Source organism: Psammomys obesus, unplaced genomic scaffold (genome assembly GCF_907164565.1).
Source record: "Psammomys obesus unplaced genomic scaffold, mPsaObe1.curated_primary_1811, whole genome shotgun sequence".
Taxonomy (NCBI): domain Eukaryota; kingdom Metazoa; phylum Chordata; class Mammalia; order Rodentia; family Muridae; genus Psammomys; species Psammomys obesus.
In genome coordinates this window covers 12,926,879-12,938,066 of record NW_026596051.1, presented here as the reverse complement: position 1 = coordinate 12,938,066, position 11,188 = coordinate 12,926,879, and the positions used below count along the sequence as shown (strand labels likewise).

The 11,188-nt window shown below is 53.2% G+C and overlaps 1 protein-coding gene across 1 annotated transcript in view; it reads left to right on the top strand.

Annotated features, from left to right (window-relative positions):
• The window catches only part of Ramp3 (receptor activity modifying protein 3), an 18,844-nt gene extending 10,201 nt beyond the window's left edge, over positions 1-8,643 (top strand). The window contains exons 2-3 of the mRNA XM_055624117.1: positions 5,934-6,066; positions 7,680-8,643. Coding sequence (XP_055480092.1) covers positions 5,934-6,066; positions 7,680-7,935 — 389 coding nt within the window. The 3' untranslated portion in view covers positions 7,936-8,643. The remainder of the gene's footprint in view (positions 1-5,933; positions 6,067-7,679) is intronic.
• Positions 8,644-11,188: the final 2,545 nt, after the last annotated feature.

The following is an 11,188-nucleotide window of genomic DNA, read 5'->3' as shown; positions in this document are numbered from 1 at the left end:
ATCTATCTATCTATCTATCTATCTATCTATCTATCTATCTATCTATCTATCTATCATCTGTCTATTTATCTTCCATCTATCTTCTATCTATCTATCTTTCTATGTATCTATTATCTATCAATCATCTATTATCTGTCATCTTCTATCTATCTATTATCTATCTATCTATCTATCTATCTATCTATCTATCTATCTATCTATCATCTTGCATGAGTAGGTTTGTGTACTACAGTACATGTGTGGCGGTCAGAGGACAACTTGCAGAAGTCAGTTCTCTCCCTCTACCACGTGGATCTAGGGAATTGAACTTAGCGTGTTGGGCTTGAGGGCAAGTGCCTTTACTGGCTGAGCCATCCAAGCACTCACTTCTTACTTATCAGTGGGGTTCCATTGTCTTTGACACCTTTGGTTTGGGCGTCTGCTCTGTCCCATGTTGTAACCATCTCCATTGCCAAATCTGTGGCGATTTCTGTGTCCTAACAGCATGCCTCTGCCCCTAGGTGGGATCTCAGTGTTATTCTCTTGGATGCTGAGGTTTCAGTGGCCTGATTCTACCAGAGGCCTCTCTGGCCTGGGAGCAGACATTGGCAAAGGGGACTGCAGCTCCTGGAACCCTTGGCCTTTTTCTCTCAGTGTAGAGCCTCTTCCCTATGTGCAAGCTCAGTGGAGAAATGATATTATTGGCTGGCCATGTTTGGGCCTAGTCTCTGAAGAAGTGGGGGTTGGGTGGGGAAGGAGCCTCTGTCTTCCTGGACTCATTGCCCCAAATGGACAGAGTTCTTAGAGCATGTGGCTCAGGGAGTGAGGTTTCTCTGTTCCTCTGGGGTGGGTGTTAGGGGCACTGTAGGCCAGACTGGAAGCTGGTGCTGGAGGGAGTAACCGTCCCCTTTGAGGTTGCCTGGGGTAGAGCCTCTATGATTGGAGCTAGGGCAGGAGGGAACAGTTTGTAACTTCAGTGTCACAGACTCACTGTTCCAAGATGTAAGGTTTTCCTGAACAGTGTTCTCCTTGTGTGTGCACATGTGAGCACGCACACATGTCCTCCTTGATTACTCTCCGCTTTCTTTAGGTGAACTGTGACTGTCATTGAAGCCAGCACTCTTCAGTCCCAGCTAGTGTAGCTGCGACTCTGCTGTCCTTGATTCTTGAGTTCTGGGATTACAGGCAGCTGCCACGACCGCTTGGCTTTTTGCATGTTCTGGGCTTTCCAACTCAGCTCGTCATGCAAGTGCTTTGCTACTGAGCTGTCTTCCCAGTCCGTCTCCTCTTTTTGGTGTGTGCCGTTCCCCTTGGTGGCCCTTTGTACTGAGGCTGACTGTGAGCCACCCAACTTCCTTGGATGATGGATGATGGAAGGTCTTATTTTTTTTTTTATTTTTAAATTTTTATTAATTACACTTTATTCACTTTGTATCCCCCATAAGTACCTCCCTCCTCCCCTCCCGATCCCACCCTCCCTCCCCTTTCTTCACGCATGCCCCTCCCCAAGTCCACTGATAGGGGAGGTCCTCCTCTCCTTCCTTCTGATCTTAGTCTATCAGATCTCATCAGGAGTGGCTGCATTGTCATCTTCTGTGGCCTGGTAAGGCTGCTCCCCCCTCAGGGGGAGGTGATCAACAAGCAGGCCAATCAGATTATGTCAGAGGCAGTCCCTCTTCCCATTACTATGGAACCCACTTGGACACTAAACTGCCATGGGCTACATCTGTGCAGGGGTTCTAGGTTATCTCCATGCCTGGTACTTGGTTGGAGTATGAGTCACTGGGAAGACCCCTGTGTTCAAATTTTCTGGTTCTGTTGCTCTCCTTGTGGAGTTCCTGTCCTCTCCAGATCTTACTATTTCTCACTTATTACATAAGATTCCATGCACACTGCCCAACAGTTGGCCATAAGTCTCAGCATCTGCTTTGATAGTCTGCAGGGCAGAGCCTTTCAGAGGCCCTCCGTGGCGGGTTTCTAGCTTGTTTCCTGTTTTCTTCTTCTGATGTCCATCCTCTTTGCCTTTCAGGATGGGGATTGAGCATTTTAGTGAGGGTCCTCTCTCTTGATTAGTTTCTTCAGATGTACAGATTTTAGTAGGTTCATCCTATATTACTTGTCTATATGAGTGAGTATATACCGTGTGTGTCTTTCTGCTTCTAGGACAGCTCACTCAGGATGATCCTTGATGGAAGGTCTTATGAGGGCTGCCATTATGGCGTATCTTCCCAGAGGGCCTGGCTTTGCCTCTGCTCTGGCATGCCTGTTTGAGGTCACCTTCTGCAGGGACCTAACTTGGGGTTTTTCTGGATTGACTGGGTTTATGTGAGTTTAGGCTAGCTTCCCCTGCTCTGCCCAGGCCTAGATGGACTCACTGTCAGCATGCTGAGGGCGCAGCTCTTTCTGGTTAATTTCCTACAGAGTATCTATCTCCTGACAACCTTCCTCTGCACCTCAGTCTGGCCTTTATCCGCCCGTGGTGTTTCTAGGCTGCGCAGATACTTTGAGGGCAAAATCAGCCCATGGCTCAGTGTTGCCCAATGTCCAGCCTTTGGCTTTATAATTCCTCGTTCCAAGCTGTGTGACTTTGGGTAGGATCTGTCAGGGGCAGGATGTCAGGGTCCTCTTGAGCTTCTGTGAGGCCAGAGACAACCATTTCCTTCACTGGCATTCTCCCATGCCGGAGATCTTTGGATGCCTGGCCTCATCTTCTTCTTGCTCAAAGCCCTGCCTGCCGCCTGGACAACTCATACCAACCTGGATCACCCTGTCAGGGCCCGCCTGCTCCCAAAGCCCTCAGCGTTTGCATCAGGCCCTGCTGTGGCCTGGAAGTAGCTCTGGCTGTCCCGTCTCCTGCCACCAAAGCATGGGACTTGTGGACCATGGTTGCTTGCCTGCAGAGCTCTCACACACCCTGCAGGTCAGGCTTGCCCTACCTGTCACACCTGGCCTCAGTTTCTTCCCTTTCAGATCTGTGTTTCTTTCGTGCACCCTGGATGGCAAGACCAGACCACCGCAGATAGGAGCAGATTCCTTTTCTGCTTCCTTTCTAAGTGCCTAGCTCAGCTCTCCACACGAGTGCTCAGTCTTTTGCTAAGCCTGTGTGTATGTGTGTGGGGGAGCTGGAGAGTTGGCTCAGCAGTTAAGAGCATTGGCTGTACTGGGTGTGGTGGCGCATGCCCTTAATCCCGGCGCTTGAGAGGCAGAGGCAGGCGGATCTCTGTGAGTTCGAGGCCAGCCTGGTCTACAAAGCAAGTCCAGAACAGCCAAGGTTCTATAGAGAAACCCTGTCTCAAACAAAACAAAACAAAACAAAACAAAACAAAACAAAACAAAACTCACTGGCTGCTCTTGCAGAGGTTCTGTGCCCAGTTGCCAGCACCCACATGGTGCTTCACAATCTGTATGTCTAGTTCCAGAAGTTCTGATAAGTCTTTTCTTGTCTCTGTGGGCACAGCACGCACATGGTACAGAAACAGGACATGCAGGCAAAACACACACACACACACACATACACACACACACACACACACACACATACACACACTAAAAAGTGAAATGCGTTGCAGGGAAAGGGGGCCCTCATCTTTATAGGCAGACTTAGTGGGGCTGGACAGGGTCCTGTGGTACAGGTGGCTAACTGACAGCAGGACACTAAGTATGTGGGACTCAGCCGGAGGCTAGGCCCTGGGTGCGATGTTTCGGGTTCTCAGATGAGCCAGCTCCACAGTGGACAGGTGAGTGGGAAAGTACAAGAAACCAGGCTGAAGGCTCAGGAGACCGTGGAGTGATGGGAGGGGTGGGGCGCTGAAGCCTATGTGTGTTGGGGGCTGTCCTGGGGAAATGTGGTCACCCTCTGACCCCCTTAGTGGGGTTCCAATGCAGAGCTGGGCTTTTGAGCCCTCTCCTCCTGTTATCACAGGTCCCCAGGGGCTCCTGGGTGTCAGAGTCAGAGATGAGCATGCACACATTGGGTCCTCGTCCTGCCCCACTGGTGAGAAGCCCTGGTGACACCCAGTGTGGTCAGCCTGGGCCCTGAGGCCTAGGTTTGGGCAGGCTCAGAAGGGAAAAGGCATCCCGAGCGTGGGCACCCAGGTCGCAGGCAGCTGGGAGGACCTTCCGCATCCTTTTCTCTTGTCATTCGTCTGCTCCTAGAAGCATAGTGTGTGGTCTCAGGGCCAGCCACAGGGTGGGCCTCGGAGCCTGCCCTGAGCCAGATCCCCAGGCTTCCTGCCATAGTTGGGGTGGGCTGAACCTTGGGCCTCTTGGGGCTTCTCTCTGAGGATTCAGAGGGCTGTGGCTTCCCTTCTGAAATCTGAAAGTGCTTAGGTCTGGACCACTGTTTCCCTAGGTGCTTTGACTAGCCCACCTCTCAGTGAGCAGTGTGGACTACATGTGGATCGCCTGATAGGCGTGGCTGCCCTCTGAGAATGTTCCACACACCCACTGATCCCACAGGTTTTCACTAAAGGAGGAAATGAGCAAGCATTTGCCACCCCTGCAATAAAATGTAAACATGGCTGGAGTGGGCCGGCTTGAGAGCCTTGTGGACACTTCCCTTGTTGAGAGATGGGGAAACCGAGGCTGAGCTGATAATTGGTGTAGCCAAGTCTAGCCCAGTCTAAACAGCAGCTTCTCTCCTGTCTCCTCAAGCCCTTCACTGGGCTTCTAGGATACAGAGAACTGCGCCATATACCACACCCCAGGATGTGGACAATACACCTTCCCAGAACATCTACACACACTCGCGCATACACACACATGAACAAAGAGAGACATGCATGGATGCACACACACATACACAATCCACCTACAGACATATAAACACGAATGGACACACACACATACACAAACACATACACTCTCATATAGACACACATGGACATACACATATACACATACAGACACAGACACACATGGACACATACATACGCACAGACACAAATGGACACACACATAGACACACAGACACATATAGAGATGCATGGACACACACATACACCCACACACATGGACATATATACACACATGGCTGCACACATACACATGAACATATATAGACATGCATGGATACACACACACACACACACACGGACACATGCACACATGCATCCAGACATAGACAGTAAGGCTGTAAGGCTCTTGGAGACACAGCAGGGTTGTACGCGGTATACAGTATACAGTTGGCAGGGATATGCACACTCACCGAGCCCCACAGAGCTGTTTTCCCGTTGGTTATGTGATGGAAACAGAATGAGGGCTCCCAGAGGTGAAGGAGGTTCAGAGGCAGTGGTTATGCCACCTGGAAATGATATGGAGTGAGATCTGGAGAACGGGACGGCGGGAAGTGAGACACTTCTGGTCTGCCTGGGAGCAGGCATACAGATGGAGGTGTGAGCTGGAGGAGATGGCACGGTGAAATCCTGGGTGATAAGCAGTGTCAGGCCTGAGAGTCCATGGGCTTTTTTGCTGGGAATGTGAGTCCCGTGACCGGCAGGTTGGAGCCTCAGGCTCCCGGGATCAAAGCGGGTTACGACAGGGCGGGAGGTCTGTGCCAACTGAGACCTTCCTTAGGCCTGCCTCAGGCATCCCGAGCCACTGAGTTGAGTTTCGGTCTCCTGGATATGCCCAGGACCTCTGCCCACTCCTGAGGACTCTGGCCCAGGGCTTCCCCATGGCTTTTTCCTTGTGTTACTGCTGTGGTCAAATGGAGGCATACTTGTTTCACCCCAGGGACAGGGTTTGGGGGGGGAGGGCTGTGGCCTGTGATGGCACATCAGCGGGGTGTGGGATGGGGGGCTGTGCTTACATCAGCGTGTGTGTGTGTGTGTGTGTGTGTGTGTGTGTGTGTGTTTACATCAGTGGTGTAGGGCGGGGCTGTGCTTACCTCCGCTGGGGGGCTGTGTTTGCCGGAGTTGCCTGGACATCCCCCTTCTCACCGTTGTCCCTTCTAGGTGAGTGTCCCCAGGTGTGCGGCTGCAATGAGACTGGGATGCTGGAGAGGCTGCCCCGCTGTGGGAAGGCCTTCGCTGACATGATGAACAGGGTGGACGTCTGGAAGTGGTGCAACCTGTCCGAGTTCATCGTGTGAGTGCCCCGCTGACCGCGGGACCCGGACCCTGGGCTTCTGGCCTAGCCTCGTCCCTTGGCCCCTCCCATGCATGGTCCTGGGTACACTTACCCGCAGACCTCCCACGGTCCCCTCCTCGCTCTGTCTGTCAACTGCCCTGGGCTCCGGGCTGCCTGGCTTAGCCAGGCGGAGCTGTGAGGACGTCTGTGGTGGGTGGTACTTCCGGCAGCTCCGTGGAAAGGCTTTGGGAACATGGGAGTCACAACATGTGGTTCTCAACACATACAGAGGAGGGGGCCTTTTGGGGACAAAAGGATTCTTTTGGGTCTTTATGACTCCCTGTCCCAGATGCCGTGAGAACCAGGGTATCTCCAGGGCTGTGTCGAGACTGAAGCCCAGGGGGCCTCTGTATCTGGACAAGGATTCTGGGCCTCCGAATCTGTGGCTCTTTCTTGTAAAGTTTACCTGGGGGGCCACAGGTATGTGGTTTAAGCTTTGAGAACCAGCCTACAGTAGGAATCTATGGTTCAGTCAGGAATCTGGATGAATAATGCTCAAGGCTCCAGGGCCCTGCCCAGGAGGAGGAGTGGACACAGAGCACTTGGGACCCTGGCAGTCTGTCCCTCCTGCTTTTCATCCTTATTCTGATGATTCTGGCAATTCAAGTTGCAATGATGTTTTTGAAGTTGCTTGTTGGAAGTAGCTCCTTCCTGTTAATGGGCAGGCCCCCACTCCTTCCTGGAATAGCACAGGAAGGAGGAGGTGGGCCCCTGTCCTGACCCCATGGGACACTGGGTCAGGATCCTCTTTCTCCTGTGTTTGTCCTTCATCTGAACAGGCCTGGGAAAGTGCCATCCTGGGCAGAGCTGCTAGCCTTGGGCAGACATCCATCCTCTCAGCTTCCTCCAGAACCTCTTGGGTGAACTCAGCCTGAAAGACCCCAGTGGCAGGAAGGTTGGCACCTCCAGAGGCTGCTCACTGCATCCAGGACTAGGGGGATACTTGGAAATCCTTATACACACCAGGTTGAACTCTGGATTCTGGGAGCTGTAGCCCTTGGCCAGCCTACAGAACCAATGACAGTCTGGTAGGGTAGATGAGGCCCATCACAAGAGGCCTTCTGGGAGTCGGAGCCTGTCCCACATGTGCTCATATGAGCAGTTCCCCTTACATCCCGTTAGAGGGGGCAGAGGGGCATCTCTGCAGGAGCAGATAGGCAGAGGCCAGAGCTCGTAGGGTTACCTGGCATGGAGAGCAGATTGGTTTGGTTGGGAGGAAGCTGGCCCTGGCCTCAGGCAGGCTCTTTTCTCAGGATGCCCTGATGATGAGGGCCTTACAGGTTCATGTGGCATGGGCCCCAGACTCCATGTCTTTCAGGGAGACCTGTATGGTGTTGGGGAGGTTTGTAGCTCAGCAGACATCATGGGCCTGGGAGCTTATAGCTTCAAGGGAGGAGGTGATGGTCACATGTAGGAAAAAGCCACAGGTACAGATGATCCAGTTGGAAGTGACTACTGAGGCCACTGTTTCAGTAGGTGGCCAAGTGGGACTGAGCCCTGGCCATTCCCTGCCTGTCTGTTGGGTCCCGGGGTGGGGCCGGTATGAGGGGTCTCACCTTCTACCTCTGCAGGTACTACGAAAGCTTCACTAATTGCACGGAGTTAGAGACCCGCATCGTGGGCTGCTACTGGCCCAACCCGCTGGCCCAGAGCTTCATTACCGGCATCCACAGGCAGTTCTTTTCCAACTGCACCGTGGACAGGACCCACTGGGAGGATCCCCCAGACGAGGTGCTCATCCCACTGATCGCCGTGCCAGTCCTGCTGACGGTGGCAATGGCTGGCCTGGTGGTGTGGCGCAGCAAGCGCACCGACCGGCTGCTCTGAGCGTCTGACGGATGGAAGGCCAGGCCTGGCAAGCTGGAAGAATGTTGCCCAGGGCTTGTGAAAGCTGGTGGACACTGCCTCTGTCTGGTCTGCTTTGGCCACATCTTGCCTGGTCACGGCAGAGTCCTCCTGCCCAGGCTGATGTGGCCATTGCTGTCCAGCCTGCTGCCTCCCAGAAAGAGTGAAGCACTCTTTCTGGGAAGAAAGTGACAAAGCTCAAGTTTGTGTACCAGGTGTCGAAATCATCTGCTGTTGAGCTCCGCACTCCCCAGGCTGGGCTCCCCACTCTCAAGCCAACCCCAGCCCAGGTCCTGACCTGTTTCTAGCCCTGACCCTGACCCCTGATACACTTGGGCAGAGAGGGCAGGCAAGGCCATCTGGAAGATGGAATCCTGAGCCCTTCAGTTCAGGAGACTGAGTACATCCTCTGTTGGACATGAAGGCTAGCCTGGAGAGTGAGGGATGGAGTCATTAAGAGCCACCTGACCTGCAGTTCTGCCTGCCTTCGCTCTGATCCATCATGATTTTGTCTCCAATGTGGGCTGGAGCTGGGGCTTGGTCAACCCTTCAGAGACACCTACCCTGCTGGTGTGGTGTGAGCCTCCTTTTTGAGGGGGGTTCCCAGGAGTAAGATATGCTCTGAGTAGCGTGTGCTCAAGGGTTCTGTCTGTTGATGTCTGTTCCTTTTGATTAAAGAATCTCCTTACATCTGGTATTTCTTGTTTTATTTCAGGGTGCTCAGGGTTAGCTGGGGGTGGTCTCTCAAGTGCTCAGAGTAATGTCACAGGGGACTTAGCCTAACAGGAGAGGGTCCTCATGCTCTGCGTGAACACCTCTCCTCTTCCCTTTTCTGGTTTTGCCAGAGGTCTTGCCTGTGGGTTTGCGGGGGAAGGGGCTGTGTGTGTGGGGGGGTGGAGAAGCCCTGGCCAGATATAGCCAGCCAGATGCTGGTCAGTAGGTGGTGCTATGCCATTTCAGACTGCATCTGTGTCCCAGCTGGAGGACCTGCATCATTGGGTAAAGGCTGCTGACCTCTTTGTCCTCAGGCTAGAGTGGGGGCTGGGAAAACCCTAAAGTTCCTATGCCTTGGAGGCTCTGTTTCCCTATCATACCCGGGTCCTGGCCCTAAAGACCTCCTGTGGATATCATGGGATTGCGGGTCTGTCGGTCGGTCGGGCTGAGCCTATGCCACGAGGGCAGCAAGGGACAAGATCTAGCACCGTTCCCTGTTTTTGAAGAAGGGTGTGGAAGCTTGCCATGTGAATGTGAATCAGCTTTGCGGCTCCTGGCAGGCCTCCTGCCGCTTGAGTAGCACCCCTGAGATAAGATGCTATGTGCTAGTGGATCCTGGACTGGTTAGACGCCTGCAGGTGCCAGATCATCCGGTCCATACGCAGGGGGCACATAGAACATTAGATGCTGGTTAGGGTTTCTATTGCTGTAAAGAGACACCGTGGCCATTACAGCTCTCTTTTTTTTTTTTTTTAAACTTTTTATTGGTTCTTTGTGAATTTCACATCATGCACCCCAATTCTACTCATCTCTTCCTCCCCTCATACCCATCCTCTGCAACCTCCCCCTCAACAGAGAAAAAAAATGAAAAATCTCATGCGGACGCTGTCGTGTGTCACAGTGCGTCCCACAGTCTACTCTTCTTTGCTTGCAAATGTTCATCGCAATGAGTCGTTGGTCTGACATGAGGCCTTTGGCTTCTGCTATTCTATCAAAACTGGAACCTCACTGGGACTCCTCTTGGGTATCTGGGTGTTGCCCTGTATCATGGAGACCCTGCAGTTTTGGATCTGTAGAATTGGCCCCTTCATGGACTCCAGCAGTACATCAATTGTATAGATGTTGGGGCGGGCCAACTCAAAGCTCTGAATCTGGGCCTGAGAGCTATTTGAGCTGGTCAGCCCCCCAGCTTTCCTGTTCCCATGCCTTCAGGACCGGCTCACCAGCAGCCTCACAGCCAGGGCCAGCACTACCCTGCTGCCCCGGTGAGGTCCGGGGCCCACTCTCCCGAATGTGACAGCTGGTGAGGGACATGGCCAGTTCTCCATTCTCATGACCCTGGGACCAGCTCTCTTGCCTGCCATATATGGCAAGGGATGAGGGAGGGGAGGAGGGCGCATTTTCCTTGCCTGAACCTCTGCCCAGCAGACAAGTGGCAGGCTCAGCTCTCCTATGCTCACGGCCTCAGGCCTGGCTCACCTGGGCCTCTGCCATCAGGGGCAACTCCTCTGGCTCTCCTCTGGGGAAGGCACCTACAGCCACCTCCTGGATTCCACAGACCCAGTTCCTGATAGCTTCCCAGACAGGTGTGAGCCTAGAGCTGTTGTCCTTGGCCTCACTGTAGCTTTTGGGTGCTATTATCCAATTTCCACCCCCTTTTCTCTTAGCAAGAGTGAGGCTTCTGTCTTGGAACTGAATGCTCAGAGTTTCTACCTGTGCTCAGAGGAGCCACCTATGGGAGCCCCTGAGAACAAACAGGAGAAGAGGGCTAATACAGGTAAGTACCAGGGCTTGGTGGCACAGGTCTTCGGATCTTTGTAAATTTGAGGGCAGCCTGGTCTATATAGCAAGTTCCAAAGCTATAGAGTGGGCCCCAGCCTCAAAAGAACAACAACAGCAACCACAGCACCACCAAACAAACAGTGGAGTTGAATGCCTTTGTCAGAGAAGCTGAAAGCAGAGGTTCTCTGGGCCACAGCTCCCTGGGGCAGGCCTCAGGGTGCTGTCTGGTTGAAGCAGGCGTTGGTGGCAAGTGCCTGCAGCGCAGCTCAGGCCTGGCCTCTATGCTGGGGCTTTGCTTGCAGACCCAGAATCACCTCAAGAGATCCTGGAGGCAAGCGTGGGTACAATTTCTGATTTAGAAGCCCATTCCTGTGGGATTAGGTGGCTGTCCCCAGCAAAAGATGGAGTGAGTAAGAGAAGCCAGCTACTCTGGAGCAGTGAAGTAGGGAAGAAGCCGGGAGAGTCCTGAGAGTGCTGAGGCAGGTAGGTAGGCTACTCAGTGTCACATCTAGGTCTGGATATAGGGGCTTTAAGTGAGGATGGGGGACGGGGTGGGGTCAGAGGCAGCAAAGGACACAGTGATCGACCCTCTGTGTTGTGTATGGGGTCAGGCTGATGCTCAGCAGTCCAGATGTCCTTTTCACACATATGTCAATGGAGAATGTGTGTGTGTGTGTGTGTGTAGGCAAGAGGACCCAGGGGAGGAGCAGACAGGCCTTAGTTTCATCAAACTGTGCCA